The 24,252-nt window shown below is 38.9% G+C and overlaps 1 protein-coding gene across 7 annotated transcripts; it reads left to right on the top strand.

Moving 5' to 3' along the window:
- The first annotated feature begins 1,240 nt into the window (after nt 1-1,240).
- On the top strand, nt 1,241-22,974 carry slc43a3b (solute carrier family 43 member 3b). Of its 7 annotated transcripts, none has more exons than XM_025911720.1 (13): nt 1,241-1,563; nt 11,886-12,150; nt 12,271-12,400; nt 13,958-14,004; nt 14,105-14,181; nt 15,605-15,697; nt 15,791-15,930; nt 17,195-17,301; nt 17,425-17,568; nt 17,834-17,941; nt 18,328-18,514; nt 19,942-20,062; nt 20,151-22,974. In XM_025911720.1, exons 2-13 carry the CDS (start codon nt 11,964-11,966, stop codon nt 20,271-20,273), a joined length of 1,464 nt encoding a protein of 487 aa, XP_025767505.1. In that variant the 5' UTR covers nt 1,241-1,563; nt 11,886-11,963; the 3' UTR covers nt 20,274-22,974. The 7 variants fall into 7 exon arrangements, with proteins under 7 accessions (XP_025767505.1, XP_005467670.1, XP_025767502.1 ...); XM_005467613.4 differs by having other exon boundaries at nt 11,883-12,150; XM_025911717.1 differs by lacking the exon at nt 1,241-1,563 and adding an exon at nt 5,101-5,193 and having other exon boundaries at nt 11,883-12,150.
- Nucleotides 22,975-24,252: the final 1,278 nt, after the last annotated feature.

Below are 24,252 nucleotides of genomic sequence, written 5' to 3'. Positions count from 1 at the left end.
TAAAAGTTATTCTGCATTTCTTAGAGACTGATTGGGATATAATGTGTCACATATGATCCTTTTGGATTATATCCAACAGGTTTGAAGCAGAAATATTGTTTCAGTGACAAGTTATAGGCCACAATCACTTTTTGGCAGGTTGAAAATTACATATTATTGGTATTAATGTTCTTTTAAAAGGTATTCAGCAGTTCTTGGAGAGTTTTTGGGATATAATATATCACGTGTAACCATTCGGGAATATATCCAACAAGTTTGAAGCTGAAATATTGTTTCAGTGACAAGTTATAGGCCACAATGACTTTTCGGTAGCGCTAAAATGCCATGTTCTCAGTCGTTATTCTGAACAAACAAGACAGAGTCATGGTGATACTGGCACAATAGGTCTTTATTGTTTTAACTACTATTCGACAGTCTTATATCAAATATGAACAACGAGAGTAGAGATACTGAACCTGTAGGCATTAATTATTCCATCGTGATGCGTGTAGTCATTCGTGACTGCGCTACACACTGAAAACAACCTTCTGATAAACGTCATAATTCGGTTATATAAACGATAAAGTTCCATAAATGCAGACCTTTGCCTAATAAGAAAGGCATTAATGTCTTTGGGTTGTTTCCCCCACGTTATGTCAGTTGCACGGAAGTAGCTGGCAACGCACTTAATCCGGGCGCTGCAGCTTTAAGCAGCTGTGCGCGCTCCCGCGGACGGCAATCAGTTTCTGGCAGACGATCACTTTTGGGCACAACACCGGAAACAGCTGGAGAATGGGGAGGAAAAGGACACATAAACACCAAGAGGATGTTTCAGCATCACAGTACATTACAATGTAAGTCAGTGGAAGAAGAAGTAGAGATAGAGGGGACAGGATCAAATGTGGTTTCAGACAATTATCTCACTCATTTTTTTAAGTGACAGTAGTTCGTCCAAGAAGAAGTAAACATGTCAGCATCAAAAACGCAAGAAATGATTTGCTGTTTTTGTTTTTATTCTTAATTTATCTATTCATTTATCCAGTTTTCCCACACTTTTGATGGATCTCATGCAAACCAGTGAGGCTTTATTCTTATTTACATGCAATCCTATATTGTTCCGTGAACTCAATATAACCCTCGCACCTGAGGGACACGTTGTAACGTTTTACTCAGCGCATTTTTGCATTTTTTTTCTTATGGTCACACGGTGGCGCAAAAGGATCATATGCACACTTCCATGAGCTAGCGTATTCTATCAAACACATAGCTAGTAGTTCATCATGAGGCAGCTGAATAGCACAAGGAGCTGAATTTAGTGAAGACGAGCAAGTTTTGAAGAGTATCTAAACCTTTTCTAATTAAAATATTTGTGTGTGTTTTTAAGAAATTAATTTTTGTAGAGGATTCAGACCTGAGCAAAGACCAGAGCTGGGAGCAGCAAACCAGCTAGTACTCATATAATGGGAGGGTGTGTGAGAGCGCACAATCCTCCCGAGTCCTTTCTCCAGGCTGCTTTCATGTTATAGGACGAACAACAGTGGATTTAATGGACAATGGGATCGCTGCAGGAGATCACAATATCATGTAAGTGTACATCCCCTCTTACAAAGACTTCAGACAAAGCTGCAGACTAAAAATAGACTCGAAGCTGTTTTCTAATGAGGGCAGGCCTGCCTGCAGTTTTGTGTGTGCACACAAACAGAGCATCAACATCATAATGGTCTGGCTGTGCAGACACTGCACCGAGCAGCAGTGACACTGTAGTAGATTACAGCTTAAAAAAAACACACTGACGCCTCTTGTATTTTTTAAGTGCATACAGCAAATAAAAAGAGTAAGAGCTGATTAGTAGAATCACATGTAACAACATTTATATTTATATTTATGAAAATAGGAAGTATGAAATAAATATTTAGCCATTTCAATCTTGTGGTATTTTTCAGACTGTATGCTGAATTTTGTATTTATTAATAAATACAAATAAATAAATAAACTTTTTGTGTTTTGCTGTAAAACCACGAAAATATTGGAAGGTAATAAAACATGTGACCACATCCTTGATATTCCTGGGGTATTTTAACAATCACTAGTTTACTCCATACGGTTTATAAAGGAGCTCTAGCTTTTTGCTGGTGAAGCTTTTTATATGTTGTTTTAAATTTGAAAAGATGTGGTCAGATTTATGTAATGTAAGTGCCTTTGGAGGTTGTGTGGTTGCTTGTGCCGGAGCACAAACAAACCATTAGCACTTTGTTGATGTCAGAGGTCAGAGGTGAACGGTCATTCTGATGTGATGTGATTGGAGGGTAACAGTAATGCAAATAAACAGTGGTTATAAAGCAAGGTATGCAGAACCTTGAAGCAGATGGGCAACAGGAGCAGAAGGTCACAACAGGTACCACTCCTTTCACCTAAGAACAGGAAACTGAAGCTCAACAAAACTAATAGTACTTATAGTAGATTGGAAAAACATTGCCTGGTCTGATGACTATCGATCTCTGCTGCAACATTTGGACTACCAAGTAAGCATTGTTTAAACACCTGAACGCTATTGCTGACCATGTCCATCCCTTTATGACCATAGTGTTCCCATCAGAAGATGGGTACACTGTGGTCATAAAGGGATCCAGCAGGATAACTCACCATTTAAGAAATTCACGTCACTCAAATGGCCTATAAAGCCACCAAATCTCAATCCAAAATAGCATTTTTCGGATGTGGTTCAATGTAGGAGTGCATCATGGATGTGCAGCAGACAATTCTGTGGCCACTGTGTGATGCTGTTATGTAAATATGAACCAAAATCTCTGAGCAGGGATTCCAGCACCTTGTACCACAAAGAATTAAGGTAGTTCTACTACTTACTACTAGCATGGTGTAACTAATAAAGTGGCGGTGTGTGAATGTATGTGTGCTTAAAGAATAGTTTCCTAATTTTGCAAGTCTGTCTTAAAACAACACCCATTTCCTGATGTCACAAACAAAAAGGGCGACTATTGCTACTTTGCTCTTCCTGCTGTAATCGTTCTGGCCTTTAAGATATGAGGCCGAGATATCTGTGTCCAAGTCTGTATCAGTATTATTGATTGGGACAAAATCCACAGCTCCCTCTCTTTATTTTTGAACGTTTATCTGAAAAATGTGGTTGTGGTCTTAAAAGGAATAAAAAATAAATTTAGAAGATTCTTTACCGTCCTATAAACTTAAGATAACTGTATTTTTATGCATCAACTACATCATCGATCATGTGTATGGAAGGGTTTTCTTGGTGTTCAGCAATAGATATGTCCATCGAGTTAAACTAAAAATGATTAGCATTAATTATGCATATATGAATGCTTTGTTGTCAGTAAACAGATTGTTATTTAGAGAGTTTTAGCATCTTTCGAGCTCTTTAAAACCTGCTAGGAGTAACTCTTGAAGCTGTTTTCTGAACTGAGCAGTTTCGGTCATGTTTCAGGCTTGCTTATAAAAAAAAAAGTCTGGGTCTGCATCAGAATTTAGTGCGATCTCTGCCTCTGCATCTAGCCTTGGAAAATCCCTGAAACATCTTTCATCTTTAGTGTTTTATACTGTAGTGTGAAAATTCATCATTAAGGGTGGGTGGGGGAATGTCGTCCGATGTCATCTTGATGAGGGAAAGAGTTAAAAACGCCTGTTCTTTAACTTTTAAACATTAACTAAGTCTGTGTTTGTCCGTTTGCCAAAGGTCACATGGTCATTGATTTATTCATACCAGTGAACCTTCACATAACTTCAATTTTGACTCCCTCGCATGCTATAACAAAGATTTGGCCTCTTGGTGTGAAAAAGTGAAACTGTTTCAACTGTGCAGGAGTCTATGACAACATTACACTACTGCTCACTTGATTTAAGAACTCAGTTGACACTTTCCTGATTGGTTACGGCTTCAGTCAATAGTTTTAAGTCTTATTTACTACAACATGATCTTCATTTTGTTTACAGCACAGTAGACAATAAAGAAGATTGTGCTTTAGGTTCGAGCTCACTTGTTATGGAGGGGTGCAGCCATATCAACAGTCAGATCCACCCACTGACTCGTGACTGATGGTTCTTAAAAACATCCTGGTGGCAGGCAAAATGCCAAACTTCAGGTTTCAGAAGTCGCAAACAAACGTCACACCTGTTCAGTTGAGGAGCGTCCTCATCCAACCTGACAGCCGCACACCGTGCAAGCCAAAACTCACCAGCATTTTGGAACAGTACACATAACCTAAAGAATAAAACTGTAAATCTTGTGACAAAATCCTATGTTTAGAATTTTTGTCACCAGCTAATCTCATAAGTCACATGTGGCACTAACTTTTTCTTTTACCTAAACGTTTTCAGAAAGAGGAAGTAGTGAATGTGATGGCGAACATGAGTCCCGTGGTTTCTCTATTTGGGGATCAAATTTTAAAGAAATGTAAATGCGATGACATGTGACAATTTCCTGTCCAACAGTTTGCTGATGTTGGCACTTATCGGACTGGCACGAATGAAGAGTGTGTTTGGCTGCCCGTTATGCAATACAGCACACACACACAGATTTCCATCACTTCTGAGGATTGATCACAGTCATTTTCTGCAGAAGAGTCACACTAAAATACTGATTTATGCATGTATGTATGTTTATATCCAGTCACATGAATAATCATATACATGCTTGTTTTTTTATATCAGGACACTCATTTACTTTTCCTAAAGCTCATAACCCTAAAGGCAACCATCATGACCTGGTTTGATTCATAATCAGACAAATTGACTGAACTTCCAGATACGCCCAAAAAGCTCCAGAATCACTTTTATGAAGCATATTATTACCAAAGTCCTCTTTGGTGATCGGATCTTATAGTGAAATGCATCGTTTTGACAAAAGTTTTAAAGAGATTGTCTTTTTTTTGCAGACTCAGATGAAAATCTAGCTTTGTTGTAGCCTAGCTTACAACAAAAACTGTAACAAAATCCATTCGTCAATACCTGTAAAGTTGTTTATTGGTGGGTGGTGGTCAAAGTTTGCAGTGACAGTAGTGCAGACCTGGACTCCCTATGAGGCCCCCACCTGACTCCACTCACTCACGTTTTGTGACGTGCGTGATCCTGTTTAAACAAACCAAAAGACAACAACAAAAACCAGTCAGTGAAAACTTGGAGGATTTAAAGTTCTGTGAGTGAAAAAAGAGGAAGAGGAGAAAAAAGCTAGACCAGACAGTGGTGAGTGGAACAGTTAATAATGAATAAATATAATGGAAAATAATTAAATGCTGCTGCCTTAGCTTTGGGGGAGTGACACGTGAATAACATAACTTCTGGTCGCGCATACAGTGTAGTGGTTTAGATATTTGCCTAACAAGTACAGTTTGGAGGAAACACAAATCCATTTGTGGAGATGTGAGTGAAAAATTATTTGTACAGTCACACTTTAAAAACATGTGGAGCGGCTGAAAGTAGCTTCTTGATATTTATATTTCTGAGCTGTTGTTTGAATTTTCCCAACAGGATGTGGCATTTTGTTAAGTGATTGTCAAACATAATCTATTTCTTTCCACTATTTCGGTTCACATCACCTGAATAAAACAGTTGGACATTTTTGGGCGCCATAATGCTATTATTAATTCATGGTCCTCAAAGTTTTGATGATTGCTGATTTACAACCCCAATTCAGAAACAGTTGGGACGTTGTGAGAAATTCAAATAAAAACATATTGCAATGATTCCCAAATCTCATAAACCCACATTTTATTCACATTAGAACATAGAAGAACTATCAAATGTTTAAACTAAGACATTTTACTAATTTGTGACAAATACAGCGAACTCACCACACATCGAATAGTTAACGTTACATTTCACATTTCCATTCGATTTCTTTTGCAATTTTCTTGTTTTCGTGCTTTAAAATAGCTGCACAAGCTGAAGAATGACCTCTTTGTAGTTTCCAAGAGGCATGAATCCGACCTGCATAGGCCCGCCCAGTGTCATCCTCAGCCATGCTAGTTGCCACGACTGCTGCAGAAGCACTAAACTACTTATAACTGAATAATTAAAACTGAGCTCACATTTGTCAGCAATATGGATGTTTATGTTTTTCATTACCAAATTGTATTATTTTTTTGGTAACTTAGTTATCAGTAGACTTCAGCTGAAGGGCCACAGCGACTTTACTGGGTGAACTTGGACCCATGAGACCCATCCATAACTAAATAATAATGAAATTTCATCACTCCTCAAGACCTTTTGCTGATTTTCAGTCCAGCTCTTGTGTAATTTGGCATACCTCATCCTTTTCTCCACATTTCCCTTGTTTAAAAATGGCTCCGTGACAGCCACTCCTCCACTGAGACCATTTCTGATTACTATTTTATGCGCATCAAACTGTGTTCTCTTTGGCATTTCTCATAGATTTGACTCAAGGAATGGGAACAAAATATCTGTTTTGCATCAGGCTGCTTGTAACAAAGTGCCTAAATGTCTCATTTAAAATTGGTTCTTTACTAAAAGGTCTGTTATGTGTAGTTGCAACAATGTTTCATCACTTGAGTTAGGTGCATTTTTATATAGGCCCTACATGACTCATAGGTAAGTATTAAGTGGCTTAACAAAGATTTCATGGCCTGGACTGGACTAAAAAAGCAGCCAATGTTCAAAGAAAAACTTCCAGAAAGCCTTGAAAACTATTATTCAAGACTAATTTAAACAGTTACGAGAAATTCTGGCTTAAATTATAAAGAAATGAGCGTTGGCTCAAGAGCTTTGCACAGCACTATATTAGCTCATGTAGCATGTTTCAAAATGCTGGGATGGGCCAACAAAAGGCTGGACACTGGACACAGCATACCAGCTGTCAGCTGCTTTGAATTGTGGTTGCTGTGAGCCAGCATATAATGGAGGGCCTAGGAGAAAAGGTACGCACCAAATACATTTAGTTTGTGTGTCATACATATGACTGTTCCTGGGATTTGTGCCAAATAATGGTAACTGTAGTGTTTGTAGTCCCTTAATCATTTGTGAGGTAGAGGTAGAAACTTGATCTGTCTCTCACTGGCGAGGTTTGATCTGCCGCAGCGGCAGAACAGAAACGTGAAAGTCAAGAGAAATGTGCCCTTGGTCTCGTTCTGCATCATCATCCTTCGTGTGAATAAAATGTACGGTGGCACATCATTCATTACTTGTTACACTTACTTCCTGCGTATCATGTCACCTAGGGTCACCATTAGAGTTGGAGTCCATTTTGACGGGACGTTAAACTATAGTGACTCTGGACTGTAACCAGAAAGAGGTCATGTGCTTTAAGACCTTTGGTCATCTTTCCAGTGAGGCTAAAGCTCCACTTACACGCGCACATAGCAAAGCTTTGGTTTCAGGAAGTGTGCTCAAGCTTGTTGCGTGTCAAGCCATGAGTGTGTGAGCTGTGTCTTGTGATGAGTAGTGATGATGATATATGTGTGTTTTTATAGTAATACTTCCATTTACATCTCTGCCCTCTCATAACACCCTCTTTAACTTCCTGTAGCAGCAGAAACCCATTGATACAAAAACAATGTTTTTAATAAGAATGACCTTAAACAGTATGTTTTGTAACTGCCATAGATCACACAACAATATGTGCTGTGATTTCTCGTTTGCTTTAGCAACAGTGACATCGTAGCATCCCACACCCAAAAATGCAAATAAAAACAAATCACATGTTGGTGAAATCAAATTACTTTATTTGTTTGTAGTAATGTCACTGTGGGCATTCTCCAGCCTTCCCAACAACCTCAAACTAAAGAAAACTGACGCTCGGAAATCAATCATCATCTGGTTATAATCGATAATCTCTGGAGTCTGAGTGCAGGCTGTCACAGTGACTGTAGGGGACCAAGCTGTGCTGTTCAAAAAGTGTGTTTTATTTAAATCAAAATGAAATAAAAGCATCAAAAATACTATTTAATGCAAGTCAGATAAATTTAGCAAATAAGTAGGGCAAACTAAAAATACACTGCTCATAAATTACTGCTTAAAAAAACTCACTTTAACAAAGAGAGCTAAAACACACGAGAGCACCATGAACCTAGAGTAATGGAGCAAACCATTATGGATGCAAAGGGGAAAAATCACGGGGATAACAACTAAACTCACCACAAAGAAAATCCATGAACCCCACAGGTATCACAACAAATGGTTTGGTCCGTTAGCCTCTGTATTTCAAACAGCTCTTCCCTCAGCCACCTGCTTTGAGTAACCATGAAGACCTGGAGCAGTCGAAGTTTAATGCACGCAACAGAGAAAGAGTGATTAGTGCAATTTGTATAAAACTCAGTGTTGTGTCGAAAAATGGTTGAATCAAAATAATCAGGTAAGCTAGTTATCTCTCATAACTGCACATTAGCTTTAAAGGCGTAACAATGACTGTAAAACCTCAAACCTGTATGAGGGATTTAGGTGAGTGCAGAGAATGAATGGATGTTACTGAACTTGTTCCAGTGGTGTGTTTTTTGAACTTTGATCATGCAAACCTTTTTGATAGAGTGACCTAAAGAATATTTGGATGCTAAAAACAAAGGCCTATCCTTGAAGCTATAATATGGAATTTTGTCTCATGTATTAAGAAATAACCACATATTTTGAAGGTTCACCTTCACTGTAGAAGATGAATTATTTAATAGGTTAAGGATATCAATCTAGCCATTATGTTCAGCTTGTCTAATTCACAGTTGCAGGGCGAATGGAACATATCTCTAGCACAGGGCAAGAGTCGGGGTACACTACTCTAATCACAGGGCTAAGGCTCATTTACCAATTTACAATTACCAGCAATATAATAAAAAAAAAAAGTAAACGAGCAGCAGCCAGATCCAAATCCAGAACTGTCTTGCTGTGAGGCAATGGTGCTAACCACTGCTCCCCTGATACTAAGGATGCTGTACAAAAACTGGGATGTGAAATAATGTGTGTGAACTTCATGAGTGTGTTTTCTGGTGTTTTATGACTGTGACTTGGGCAGTAAGCCTGAATATCTGCAAAATGGCACGCTGTCGGATGAAAGCACTTCTGATTTAAAAGGAGCGTGACACTTTTTTTTTGACCGTGCAATGTGCTCCACTAGCATATGCGTTGTGCCAGAGTTCACACTGAGGAATCGAGCGCTGTGGAATATTTGGATTTAATGAACAGAATTATGATGTGAGACAACAAAGCACTCCAGCAAACCTGAACTTGGTCAGAATCTTTGAATAGTCCTTTACACGACTGAACACATCTTATTCAGGTGAGTGAGTGGGTCAGGCAAGTTTTACAGGTTTTTCCCATGTTTGGATTCCTAATAGGGGAAAATGCAAATACTAGAGGGATACTAGATAAGCAAGTTTGTAATATTTATGGTTTCAAGTGGCCTGAAGGACTTTACTATTAGTGGACTACTACAGTATATGGCAATGACTGAGGGTGGAGACCAAGCTTAAATATGTTAACTGGAAATGAGGTGTATCAGCCCACTCCTGAGGACACCCAGCCACTGCTACAGACTTGTTAGTTTCATACACGCTTACAGGGGAGAGACTGTGAGAAAGTCAAACCGATTAAGCGTGATTATATTCTATTATGGAGTTTATTAAAATGGTTTAGTTGGTGTTTGACCAGTGAAACTTTAAAAAGTCACATTGGGTGAGAATCATACTTTGTGTTTGTTTTGAAACTTGATACATACTAATCACTCCCCACGTTTCTCATAATGCAACTGAGAGTATCTTCAGTAGGAACTTTTTTGAATAAGCTTTCTGGTAAGAATGTCCCACTGGAGGCCATGTTTCTGAATCATTGTGTTTCACTTCTTTGCTTCTTATGCAGAAAAGTTTAGAAATGACTCATTTTTCTTTATCATGCTGGGCACAAATGCATAAACCTTCTAAAAAGTAAGTTTGTGACAATATTTCTTTTTCACATTTTTGGCAAAGATGAGAATTTCTGAAAGTCTGATTCATTCATTTATTTATTTATTTATTTATTCTTACCAATAGCATATGAATCATTCAAGCATTAAAATGAACCTACCTCAAGGGATGAAGCAGTGTTGCTTATACATAACGGACAACTTGGCAATGAACCAGCTTGAAATTGTAGCTTTAAGCACTTTGTTTTTGGAACTGGCTGTCAGTAACACAATGTATTTCCATTTCTATCTATATAATCTATAAAAAAGTGCACAGGTTGATAGACAAAAAATAGTATTTTGACCCAACAGGATGATTCCCAAAGTGCTGTTAGCCAAAACCCTGGAATATTTCAGCGTGGTGTGCAGCATGTCCTTAAAATCTTTAGAAACTAGACAAGCTGAAGACAGGCTTTTAAGTCTGCCACTAGCCTTTCATCTGTCACTGTCAGGAAGAAACCTTCAGCAGAACCAGGCTCATGGAGGGGCAGTCATCTGCTGCGACCAGTTGGGTGTAAGGGGAGGAAGACTGGATAAAAGACAGGCTCTGGAAAAGAGACAGAGATGAATGACTAATGCTTGAATGCAGAGTGAGGGGGAAAGGAAAGTTTTAAACCTGATCTTCAAAGTAGAGAGGGCGTCTGTACCCTGAATTCAAACTGAGGGCCATCTATGAAACATACCAGAGGCTTTTTGTCTGGAATCTTTCAGTGTGGTGTGCAGCTTTCTTTGACTCTTCTTTGAATGAGTCAGACAGCATCAAACACTGCAGGCACTTTACTTTTTACTCATTTTACTCCATTGTAACAGGTTATTAGAATAGTGAAATCTTTCTGTTCTGACTATCCGCGCTTTTTTTTTTTTTTCTTCCCCCTCAGTGTCACCACTTGACTTTGCATTCTTGTTGGATGGCAGTTGTTTTTTGTTTTTTTTTGGGGGGGGGGTTTGCGTGCAAAGTTAATCCCTTATATAGAAGCCTTATTTTAACCCTCTCCTCCTTTGGATTTTAGCGAGGGGCTAATTATGCATTGTTTCTCAGTAGCCTGGAGCACCATGGAGAGTCTTGAGTTACGGCAGCATCCTTTTTACAGCCTGTCAAGGAGAGAAAACCTATCACACATCTTCTTTTTTCCACATGCACCAGCTGTGACAAAGAGGGTTCCACACGGCACTCACGTTTTTTTTTTTTTGGTTATTTTTCCCCTCCCCTGTCTGAGTCACATGATCTTTTGGCTAAACTGTCTTAGCCTCCCAGCATCCACATCTGTACTTTCTCCCACAGTGTATGTGGCTCTGCTATTTGGTCGGCTATACGCGCACAAGTTTTTGTTTTCTTTAGCCACTAGCACCGCGAAGACTATTTTCTTCGCAGAGCAGAGAGGAGAAAAAACCGGAGGGAGGGAACTGATGAGGAAGAGGAAGGAAGAGCTCTTCTATATAAAGCAAGCGCGAGGGGCTCAAGCTTGTGGTTTAAGAGCATTTGTGGAGACGCTTGGAGGCTGAACTGTGAGTACAAGACAGTAATGAACTGGAAATCATCGTAACTGAACAACAGAGCGTTTTGTTTATATGGACTACTTCCTCTTTGTGGCAACATGAGGTTAATCTTAGTGGGAATGACTTCTTTTTGTGTAACCTATGAATTTATGCAATATGTGTCTCTGGAGGGGTGACCTAATCTTGAGCAGGGCATTTTGTGTCCAGATGTTTTCAGTTACAGCTCTTACGCAGCTGAAAATGTTTTGACTTAAGGCGTTCTGTTTTTTTTATTTTCTTGTAGTAGATTTCTCGTAGTTTTTCCCTTTCAGTTTGGAAGGGATGGAGACACAGGGAAGGTGGGATAAGGAAGAGATTGGCATGCAGCAACAGGCCTGGAATGGAAACAAATCATGACTGCTAGACAAAATAAATGACTGCTGTTATATGGTCACATCACTCTTATTTTTCTTTAAACATAAGAATAAAATGCAGTGTTTTGGTTTGGTTCTTTTAGCAGGTGCTGTGAGTGAAGCCCCCTCTGAATGTGTACAAGTTTGTGACGTACTTTTGAGTGTGAGCCTGAGCCTGTGCGACCATGCCAGGGTCTGGGAGCGGTTTATCGGTGCGGCGCTGCCTCACCTTCACCACAGGTCTGGTGGAGTGCCTGTGTTTCGCTGGAGCCGTGTTTGGTTGGGCTTCTCTTGTGTTTGTCCTCAAGGAAGAAGGGTACTTCAGCTCTCTGTGTGTCAACGGCACAGCAGTCAATGGAACACATGTTTTAGGTCAGTTTGATGTTCTCACCTTCACAACTTTGAGCAACAAAATAAACTTGAAAATGGCTGAAGAATGGAAATTAATCGATCACCTGTTGCTTCTGTCTTTTCTAACCTTTGTTTCTGCAGATTGCACCGAACAGGATGAACAGTTCTCGCTTATTTTTACCATTGCTTCTTTTATGAACAACTTCCTGACGCTGCCGAATGGTTTCCTTTTTGACCGGTTTGGTACTACAGTGACTCGGCTCTACGGAATGTAAGTCCAGCACCTTAAATAGTCAATTAATCATTCTAATCAAGAACATTCATATGAACAATATACTCGTACGTAGCACTAAAAGCCCAAAAATCATGTTAAGAGAAATGAAGTGACAAACTAGTAAAGAGCACCAATAAGATGTCATAACTTTTGAGCAACAACTGCACAGTTTAACTTGTAATTAGTTTTTCCTCGAGATGTGATGGTTTGTTGAAATTCTGCAGGTAATTCTAATATATCCTGTCCACAAATAAAATGGACTTAAAAAAAACAAACAAAAAAAACCTCCTAACTGCAACGGTCGTCTGTTTTTTAGGTAAACAGACATATTTTGACTAAAAACATGAAACCATCTATTGAGAAGAATGTCTGCCCGTGGTGTTAAGGGTCATCCATGTCACTTCATCTAATACCTTCCACCCGATATCCCAGATTTTCCTGACAATTCCAGAGGAAGGATCCACTCCTTAATAGGACTTGTGCAGAACTTCTGGTCCCTTCTCCCATGTTGAATTTCAAAAGTTAAAGTTGGTGGTTAGACATTTTTATAGCATCTGTTTTTGAGAGTCCACTTTTAAATTCCATTATCTAGAAAACTACTTGAGATCAGTTTTTTTTTTAGGGAAGATATCAGGAATTATGGCGCGCAAATATGGACTTTCAGGCCCATAACTCAGATTACCACAAAATGATGGATGCGTGAATTTCCTGAAATTCTTGGATATCCGATCTGACAGCAGATTTGGAGGCCTGGAGGAACCACAGTTTTCCAGTAACAGGACTGATATTTTAATTACAACTTCTCACATGTTAGGGACGTAAATAAAACAGTCCAAATTAGGCGACTGGTGTCACAAATATTAACATCTGAATTTGACCACATGACCCAGATTGAAATGAGCATTGTTTTTCTATCTCAGTCTGATCTTTGAGTTTCCTTGTGATTTTTAACAAAAAACTCACATTGTGTGATAGCCAAAGATTGTTTTAAAAGTAGAGTAAGACATTTTCAGTTTGAGGAAATATTTTCTTCTGCTGCCAGAGATGCCGTCTAAAGTTCAATCAAATGTCAGATTTAGCAAGAATTTGGCAAGAAAATGGAAAGACGATTAATCACAGAGTAATGTTTTTTTTTCTCCTCCAGATTCTCAGACTCCAACACTAAGCTGTCCTCCCTCCTCAAAGTTGATCATGTAACAGAACGCCAGACATACCTCTGCAGCGTTCTGCCCCAAATATCTAAATCCACAATAACAGACTGGCACTGAACAGATACATATGTTTCCAGTTAAACCGGGTGGGGTGAAAATAAATAGCCAAGGAATACTAGTAGTTGCATAAGAGGCACCAAGTACAGATGAGGATGCTTAGGCCAAGAAAAGGAAATTAAAGCTCTCCAAACAGCACCAGAAGCCCATTTACTTGCTTGTGAATGATGGTTTATTAATGTAACACATCTCAAAACAACCAGTTTGCCAAAGTGCTGTACAGTTATTAGGACAAATTTGAGCAAATTGTGTGGCACAAATAACAAATAATACTTTTCAATTGCAGATTTCTTTACACCATAGGTACGGTGATGGTGGCCTTTTCTACTTCAGGTGAGAGTTCTCAAAGAAATACCAGAGTAAATAAATATAAATATCAACAGGAACAGAAATGTTACAGCTGTTATGTTTTTTCTTTCTTTCTCCTTTTTAGTTCTGGCCATCCTGCTCTTCCCAGCTCTCTCCCTCCTGGCTGTGGGTGGCATCTTATTTCTGATGACCAACATGCAGGTACTCCTATCACATAAGGCAGTTTTAATTAATTTTATTATACGCTTGACTATTTCCCAAACTGTAAAAACTCTAATATATTTTTCTAGAATGTCTGTTTGATCATTTTCCTGTTTGGGAAAGTAAAACCTTTTTATACCTGTCACATTTTAAACCTTTAAACTTCTGGACTTCTGAAATGCGCTTTTGCATGTGAGCTCTGTGTGACGATCACCTGAAAGAGCTGGAAAGACACATGATTAAGACTTGCTAACTGACTCATCTATGGCCCACTTTGTCAGTAAAGCACTGTGTGTGAAGAAAGAGGTTCGACTTTGTGACCTTTTATGATCTGAGTGTTCTGTGAATGTAAGACGTTCCCCTCTGTCCTCAGGCTATCAGCAAACTGCAACAAAGCCAAAACACAGAAACCACCTTCACCACACTTTTTTTTGTTTTTGCACAAATCCCTCTCGGGAAGGCCACGATGATTTATGAATTTGAACCACATTCTACATTCCCCCTCAAGCAAGGCCCACAGCCAAGTGTTTGGACAGTGACAGGTTTTGTAGTTTTGCCTCTGTACAGCGCGCACTGGATTTTTAAATCAAACAACTTGGGTGTCATTTGAAGTGCAGACTTTCTGCTCCAAACCTCACTGACAAACATTAAACTGTCTCGAGGTTCAGGAGATGGAGCGGTGTTTATGCTGCAGCTCACTGCTGTAAGGCAGCTGCATTTTTCACATTTGGTTTGACTTTGACACGATTTTCACTAAAATTACGTCGGCTCGAGCTGTTATCTACCATAGCACAGAATTTAAAAATAATCTTCAGCTGTGCACACTAGACTCCTAACTGAAAAACTGAACCAAGTTTATCTACTCTCCCCTCCCTTCGTGGGGAAAATAGATAAACTTGGTACAAATATTGAATTTGCATTTGGTCGCTGTTCACAGGGACCAAAGAGACATAGTCACCTTTAGTTGTATCTATCGGTGATAGCAAAAACTTTAGGTATGCCCAAATCTGCAGTCGGCTAAATTGTTATAGACAAGGAAAGGAGGAATCCTGCAGCCAGCTCAGCAAAACTAAAAGGTCTAAAAGACCACAGATGATTGCACTGGTTAATAACAGGTCTGGGAGAGCATCTAGACCGCAAGAGACTTTTATACACAAATACTTACATTGAAAATTTTTGAGCATCTGAGAATTGAAATCTATAAAGAGGCTGTAATTTTTAAATCAGTGTGTTAAACCTCTTTAATTAAAGCTTAAAGTCTGTGCTTCAGAGGCTACGTGACAATGTGTGTTTTTGTCCAGAAACTTGCAATAGACAGTATTTTTACCCTGAACAACAGAGAGATGAATGCAGAGAGGACCAATATCAACTAAAAATTTTAAAGAGAGCCCCCACACTGACATTTAATTCAATTTTCCTAAAGGTGGGAAACCTGTTTGGCTCACATCGCTCCACCATCATCACTCTTTATAACGGGGCCTTTGATTCTTCCTCAGCACTCTTCCTCGTCATCAAGGTGAGAAACATTTACACACAAAAGAATCAGCAGGATATATTGATGCTGTCTCGTGCACCAATGATCACCACCACATCTCTTTTTCTCCTGCAGCTGTTGCATGAACGTGGCATCGCTCTTCGCTCCTCCTTCCTGTTTCTGTCCGCCTGCAGCGTCATTCACCTGCTCAGGACTTTCTTCTTGCTGCCTCGGAAATTGATTCCATACCCGCTGCCGGATAACTACACATACGGGTATGAATCTACGGCAGACGTCACAGACACGTTTGCACTTCAAGTGCAAAGTGTATTTGTTCTAAAATAGCAAAGGACCATAAGGAGAGGAGGGATGTGCAGTTTTAATCAGTGGGAATGCTGGATAGAAAGCACCTGGATGCAGAAAAAGTGTGACTGGGTGAATCAGAAATGTTATGTAGTGCATTTCTGCTTGAGCTTTATACAAGGACCAGTCAGTTTACATTTACATACTTATGTGTTTGGAAAGTGCCAAATGTACCTTGCAGCATGGTTGCTAAAATAAAAACTGCAGTGAAGATGCATGAAATGATCATGCATGAGTTTAATTTTACTTTGATTAGTTTGTCTTGTGTTTGTGTTGCTGCCAATGAACAAAACCTGGAGTAAACAAGGAGGGCGGAGCTAGTGCTAAAGGAGTGTGCCATAGCTAAATCAAAAAGAGGAATCAGTGTAGCGCTGTGGTCGGTATAGTTTCCTCATAGAGAGTTCCTTTTTTTCATAGGAAACGGATCAAACATGCATCCAGTGCTTAGTGAGAAAGCTCGTACTCAGTAAGCTGAGTAAGAGAGCTCTTTACAGTCAATGATGGCGAAGGCCCAATGACGAGGACATCCGTGAAAGCGTACTGTTGTATTAAAATCAACAGAACAGTTAAACCTCAGTATGAGGATAGCTGTTTTTTTATTGCACTAGAGTCCCCGCCAATCTAAACACAAAGTCTAAAACTGATCATAAGAGCAGAAATTTTATAATTGTGCATAATTTTCCTCACCTGTAGCTCAAAAGGTAGAAACGTTTGTCTGCAGACCAGAGGTGCCAGGAATCAAACCACCAAACTCAAAGTATCCTTGACCAAGATACTAGAATAGAATAGAATAGAACTCAACTTTATTGTCATTGCACATGCACAGGTACAGGGCAACGAAATGCAGTTTGCATCCATCCAGAAGTACTGAACCCCAAATTGATGCATCTGTCTGACAGTGAATGCTAGGCTGAAAGCACTTAGAGATAGGAAAAAGTGACTTGTGTGTATGTGTGTTAGTGGATGAATGAGGTTTGTAATAAGAAAAAGCTTTGAATGCTCAACTTTAACCTCTTTTTTCCCACATCTCCAACCTCTTTTTTTTTTTTTTCCCACATCTCCATGCAAACATCCTGCAAAATTTAAAATTCCAATAAACTCAATTCATAAAGTAAATGTAAAAGAACTCGCTCAGTGCATTCTGCGTGCCATTAACCCCACTGACTTTGACCTCAGGATAACCTGTGGTAAATCAGACAATCGCATTGGTGAGGTGGCAGGAAACAGAGATGCACAGAAGGTAGAGGAAGTGCCGCTCAACAAGGATGCATCCGCAAAGCAAGGTCTGTGCCCAACTTGGAAAGAAAAAAGAATGAACCTATCATAGACAGTATATTTATCCACTGTGATTTTTACGTATCTCTTTGGCTTCTTTCCTCATCTCTGTGATCTCCCGTCTCTCTCAGAGAAGAGTTTCCGTGACTGTTTGCTGTCCAGGTTCTTCATGTGGCACCTGCTTTGGCTGTCAGTGATGCAGCTCAGGCATTACCTGTTCATTGGCACCCTAAACCCCATGCTGCAGAGGCTCACAGCTGGAGAGTCCTCACTGGGTAATCACACAAACCCCACATCACTCACTGTCTCAGCTCTAAGCATTTGAATGTAATTTTACTAAATCAACATGCATTAGGTACTTTGAAAATGCATCAGTGTCTAAATTCTGCTTCCTTAATAAGCTATCGTTAACTCTCTGAGGTTACACAGTAAGTGCAATGATTTACAAACTAAAACTCCATGTTTTTTGATGCCTTTTGAACTCTCATGTCTCATATTTTGGTGGACTGTCTTTTATCCATCTTGTTTGTGTCCCTGCAGTGAGTCAGTACACCAATGCCTTTGCGATCACCCAGCTATGTGGCGTGCTGTGTGCTCCCTGGAACGGCCTCATTATGGACAGACACAAGGGCAAGCCTCGAGCTGAAGGTAACACCATGACTCTAATACTGATGTAGAATAAAAGACAACACGTCCCATCCCTATGTGGATTGACTAATTTTCATAAATTCATTCAGTGATGGGTTTACATGAAATGATGTCATGGTTTAGTTTTTGTGCATGCTATTTAAACCAGTCTTTTTATACCTTGTTTGATAGTTTTGTTTAATAGTTTTACTTTATTTCAGACTAATGATAGGGGAGAAGAAAGGAAACTTGCATACAGTATATAAAGATTTGTCTGGGAGCTCGGAGGACACAGTCTGCAAAGCTTTGTCCACGTTAATCTGAAGAGTCTGAGACCCTCAGGCTGGCTGCAGATTCATAAAGGGCCACATGCACACTTCAGTCTTAAGTCATTATTGTGTTTGTAGGGGAGAGCGAACAGGAGGTGGACTTGCGGGCGACGGTGCTTTCTCTCTTCCTGACGGCCCTGCAGTGCCTGTTGTTTTCCATTTGTGCCTCCACCCCATACCTGCCTCTTCAGTACCTCACCTTCGTCCTGCAGGTGCTCAACCGCTCCTTCCTCTATGGCGGCAACGCGGCCTTCATCAGTGTGGCGTGAGTATCAAACGTGCACGCTAATCAATGAATAGTCTATATTTCACAGCACTCTTTCAACACAACTGTAACGCCACAAAATATTTCTGATATTTAATGAGACACAAAAGATAAGAAATCTGTGGTTTTAAAAAAATAACAGCAATACAGCAGAAAACATATTTTAGTGATGACTCTCATCCATCAAAGTGGTGAAAAAACAATCACAAAAGAGAAACTTATCAGAAAGAATTGTTTTTGATGAGGCACGTAATTAATTTTTTTTCCTGTTTGTTTTTAAATAAGCCAGCCTCTATATACATATGTGCATAGAGGCAGGCAGGTTTACACACTGGTCTTTAAAATTGTTTATAGAGGTGAACATTACCCAGCATTTCCACTTTTAATCACTAGATGGCAGTAGATAACAGCTGTGATTAAAATGTGAAACATTTCATTTATCCAAACTTGAGATATGCCTTTGTTGCAGCAGTTAAAATTAAGTTAAACACAGCAAATTAAAATAAGTTATTTTAGTAAGTAGAGTAACGCCTAAAAGTGAAATCTTACAAAATAGCTAGTCAGTTCGTATTTTGGAAACTGCTGGGATTTTTTTGGCAACCTCCTCTCCGGATTACAAAGGTTGGTCAAAGAAAGAGAAAATATCCATTGAGCTGCAGTTCTCTGGGTGAAAACTGATAAAAATGAATAACCCCAGGGGTCAAGTGAATGGACTTCTAGATCATAAGAGGAGAAAAGTAATTCAAATACCTCAAACCTCTTGCCACGGCCAAAGGACACAGAAGAGCATCTCAACAGCAGCAGAAGACAACACGGTGTGCCTCTCCTGTCAGCTAAGAACAGGAAGCTGAGGCTGCAGTTTACAATAGAAGAACACAGGACTGGAAAAACATTGAGTCTAAATTCTTGAAGTCAGAATTAGATGTAAACAACATGAAAGCATGGATCAACATTTCAGGCTGGTGGTGGATTTTCTTGGCAAACTTTGGGCCCATTAGTACCAATTTAGCATCGTTTAAATACCTTGTTAGTAGTATAAATATAAATTTAAAAAAATAATGTATTAAAAAACAAATATTTAAAATATTTCCTATCAATAAGTGAAGTCAGCAGAACAAATAATGCATTGTAGGAAGCTGCTGCATGACTTATGGAAATGAGTAATGAGTGCTCAGTCTGTACGGAGGGTGACCAGGATGGTCTATAAGTTGGTTCAGTGACATCATCTCGACCACAGCTTCAAATATTTTCAAATGCATCAAAGGGTCTTTTACGCCAGCTGCTGACAAGTAAATGTGTACAAATGCTCTTAGACTGCATGTAAATATAGGATACTGTAATATTTCCACATTATTGCTGCCTGTCTTGGTTAAATCATTCTTGTGTGATCTCCTTCCTCCTTACTTTCTCGCTCTGTGTGTGTTTAGTTTCCCATCCTGCCACTTTGGGAAGCTGTATGGTCTGGTCATGGCTCTGTCTGCGGTGTTTTCGCTGCTGCAGTATCCCTGCTTTGCTCTGGTTAAAGTCTTGGATGGGGATCCATTATATGTAAATACATTTTTATGATCTATCCTTGCTCCTTATCTCATCCTTTCTCTCCTCACATCTTCATCATTTTCTCTCCATGTTTTTCCAGGTGAACATTGGTCTGACATTACTCAGCCTGCTGGCCTTCATCCACCCCCTCTCAGTCTACCTGCACTGTCGAAGCGTTTCCTCCCAGCGGGTCAAGAATAAAGCCATGACGCAGTCTTCTTAAAGTCTGTACAGTGACTCATTCTTAGAAGTTTACTACCAGTGAAAATTACCTCTTCAACTTGTTTCATGTGGTTAAAGTGCTATTTCCACATTCCTGACAGGAAGTATTTGTTTGCTCTTCAGGCTCTGTACTGAAATAATGATAGAAGCTGATTTTTCTTAAAGCTGCAAATGGGCTTTTTCTTTGAGGATCACCAAAGTTTGCATTTTATATTAATGAGATCTCCTCTTGATCAATGACTGTGCTTACATAGTTATATGGGGCTTTACTTTCACCGCACTAATAATCCGCTTGATCGCATTTTGGTGCTATTGCCTGTTTTTCCTTTGCAGACCTTCCTTTTAATAATTTCCCCAGCTACTGATTTGTCCAAATTAATTGTAGTTTTTTTTTTTTTTTTTAAATTTCACACTCACATGATTCTCACTTTATATTAACACACACCTCCACACCAGTGCAAATGTAGCTGTAGACCAGCACTGAATCAGCCACCAAACCTTACACGTCATCTGTCAAACACAGTTCTTTGAATATTCATAAAAATCATCTCAAACGTACTTATAACAAAACTGCTGCTTGGCCTGTTTTATTGAAGTGTGCATTGTTTTGCTTTAGATTGAATCTACTGAAAGACAGAGCCTGAAGAACAACAAAAAGCATTTAGATACTAACTTTATTGGCCATAAGTTGGCTCTAAATGCATTTCAGATTGTAAAGTGTGCATACGCAACGCTTTGTGCATGTTCAATGCAAAAATGACCATATCTGTCGTAGAAAAGATTCTGCTATGCAGCTTTTTAACTCCCTTTTGCAATTTCAGAGTTTAAGCAGGCTCTGAGCTGCTGTCTCTGAAGCATGTAAACAAACCGAAGGTGCTAATGTGCGCTTTTCTCTAACCCTACTTTACCGTCCGTTTCTGTAATCATCCTGGCTGCCCTAATAATATATGACAGGTCTTGTTTCTTGTTTTAATGCACTTTTAATATTACGTCTTTTTTTTAAAATTTTCAAACAATTGCTAGATTGTTGGCAAGATTACTGAAGGTATGCATGGATTCGCATAAAAACTCAAACTAAATGAAGTTACAAAGTTTTCTATAAAGTTACTATAAAAGTGAGGATTCCATGAAATTGGGGGAGATTATCATTTTGCAAGTGCACATCAAATTGAAACAAGGTGAAACATAATTTTTATTTTCCCGAGCAAATATGAAAGTAACCTAGGTCCAGGTGAAGTCTTGGATCCAGGGGCTCTGTTCACATATTATATGGAGGGAATTTCAGCTTTGGCAGAGAAATGCGTTCAACAAATGCACTGCATGTGTTTTTTTAAATATATTATGTCATTGCTCCAGTGCCAACATCCTCAACTTCTCCCTCCCCTATACATGTTTTTACCTCTAAAGAGTAAAGGACCAACAGTGTTGGCTATAGTGACCACATAAGGGACATTTGGGAACAAAAGCAATAATTTTAAGCTTGTTCTCGGCCTTGAGCTATTGTCTTGACAGTACATCAATAACTTGATTGATGAGGGAAGTGGAAAGTATAAAAAACCTCTCTGCCATCTGCTGGCTTCAGTGCATACGGTACAAATGCACTGACATCATGACAATAATCAACAGTTAAGGATGCACGTTTGCGTCCAGCATGTGAATTCTCAGGTATTCAGTGGTTTCTTTTTTTTTTCTTTTTTCTTTTTTTTTTTTAAATGTACTGTACCTGGTGATGTTGACATGTGAAGGATGTTAAAGGGAATGTCTCCTATAGTGTTTGTTTCAGACTCTTAAGACTTGGCACTTCAGAAAAATACTTAGAGGTAGTAATAATATTGAAATTTGCATATAAACAGTACTGTGCAAAAGTGTTTACCCATCACTTGTTTCTGTATATTTTGCAAGCTCTTCTTTCAATGTCGGCTGCCTTTTGCTCCATTCTCTGTCAAGATGATCCCACACTGCTTCATAGAGAGGTCCAGGCTCTGGGAAGGTCAATGACTGACAGTGCTCAACTGTGCGTTTGGGGGTTTTTTTCCCTTTATCAGGTAGCCTTTTACTGCACTGCCAGTGTGCTTGGAATCTTTGATTGGCTGAAAAATGAAGCTGTTGCCAAGAAGATTCTTTCCAGATGTATTGCATGTAGGAATAAAATAGATTTATATTTTTTTATGTTCAAAATTTCACAGATCTTGACAACACTTCACCATGCCGAGATGTGCCAAGATTTTTACCTAGTAACGCTAGAGGTTCCTTGTTGGTGCAAATTACTTTTTTTTTTTTTAATATATACCTTGTCAAACCATTATCTTGGGCATTTTATTTCTATGTTAGACTGCTCAAAGCTACTTTGTATTTTGTAGGGTTTTTTTTATTTTTTTTTTTTATAATCTGAGTTCTTGGAAGCAAAATCTAAAGAAACTACTCCAGACTTTACACTGTCTTGTCCTGCAAACTTCTTTTTTCAGCACCAAAATGAAACAAGTCTTTTGATATTATCTATAGTGTAGTAAAGGGAATTCATATTATCCTTGAATGCAGTTTCAGTTTATAGCTGTGGTGAAACTGTTATGTCCTCACGTGCAGGTGCCAAAGATATAGAAAGTGCAATTATGATATAAAGAAACCTATGAGACATGTCCAGTATATGTATATTTTACATGCACATGTCCAATACTATATTTGAATAAATATGACAATTAGTGGCTTTTTGTCCTTTTTGATTTATTGAATGTTTTGTCTATTGCTTGAATACTTGACCAAATGATGTATTATTACAACATGTTTCTAAAGGGGTGTGTGTGTGTGTGTGTGTGTGTGTGTTATATAATTATACATTATTTAGGATTTAAAGCAACAAATAAACCATTAGATATATTAAATGAATAATTGAAGACCATCATAAAAGATAATTGGCACCTGCTCAACCAGGCTTGGTTTATTTATGGTGATGAAGACTGTGCCATTGTGTGACCTTAGTCTTTTTAGTTTGAAAAACTAAACATGCTGCCATCATTGTGGGTGTGTTGTATAGGAGAGAGGACCATTTACCAGGATAGGACGCTTCTGTTCCACATATTTTTCTCTTTTAATTTGACAAATGTTCCGTTTTCCATATCTCTATTCCACCTCTAAGGAGGTGTTGAGGCTTCACACATGCAATGGCTCTGTGGTTGCCTGACAGCAAACAGCTCATTATGTGTCTCAGCTTCAAAACATGCTACCCTAATTCGCTTGTCACTGCTGTGCACTTGAGGAAAGAGAGCTGCAAAGTTGCTGTCCTGTTCATAAAACTCATGATGCATTAAACAGCTTCATAAACTGAATATTAGAGCTTCAGTTTGCCGCTGCAGAATTAAAGACTAACATTAGGAAATCAATCAATCTCAAGACTGCACACCTGAAAAGAATGCTGTTAGTCCAAACAGAAGACAAGTGAAGGGTTTTAACATGAAATCAGATTCTTACTGTGTATAGTAACCATTTGTATATAATGTAGGATTTTGGCTTTTTGTGCACATTTTTTATTTAATTTTTTCCATTTTTATTTTTAAATCTCTAATTCACTTTTTCTTCCTGTCCATGTGCTGCTGTAACAAGTGAATTTCCCAGTTTGGGATTAAATAAAATCTGTCTATTCTGCTAATTTAAAACATCAAAGCTAGTGTGAACTAGTTTGTGTGTAAGAACTTTTATGAATCCTTGGCTTCAAATTGCCTCTGTTTGGATGAAATGCATCCAGAAATTATGGACGTGCTCAAAATATGTGGCCAGCACAATATATGATAGAACAACATAAAATGGACTTACAAATAGTGAGCTCATCAGACCTCTAAGGGTAGACAGTACATTACCTGCTGCCAGCACACACCCAAATGCCCGAGGATACTGTCAGAGGTCAAACGGCAGGGTGAGCAATGTAGTTGCCATGTTTATGACAAAGGTGGTGCATGTTTGCATGAAACAAACCAGACAAGTCCTCA

This window comes from Oreochromis niloticus, linkage group LG2, assembly GCF_001858045.2.
Source record: "Oreochromis niloticus isolate F11D_XX linkage group LG2, O_niloticus_UMD_NMBU, whole genome shotgun sequence".
Taxonomy (NCBI): domain Eukaryota; kingdom Metazoa; phylum Chordata; class Actinopteri; order Cichliformes; family Cichlidae; genus Oreochromis; species Oreochromis niloticus.
Note: the sequence above shows the minus strand (reverse complement) of the source record. Positions and strands in the feature narration are given on the sequence as shown.

Coding starts and splice junctions, on each gene's coding strand:
- slc43a3b (XM_025911720.1), top strand. CDS start 11,964: ATGCCAGGGTCTGGGAGCGGTTTATCGGTGCGGCGCTGCCTCACCTTC. Junction 17,302..17,424: donor GGATGCATCCGCAAAGCAAG/GTCTGTGCCCAA, acceptor CGTCTCTCTCAG/AGAAGAGTTTCCGTGACTGT. Junction 17,569..17,833: donor AGCTGGAGAGTCCTCACTGG/GTAATCACACAA, acceptor GTGTCCCTGCAG/TGAGTCAGTACACCAATGCC.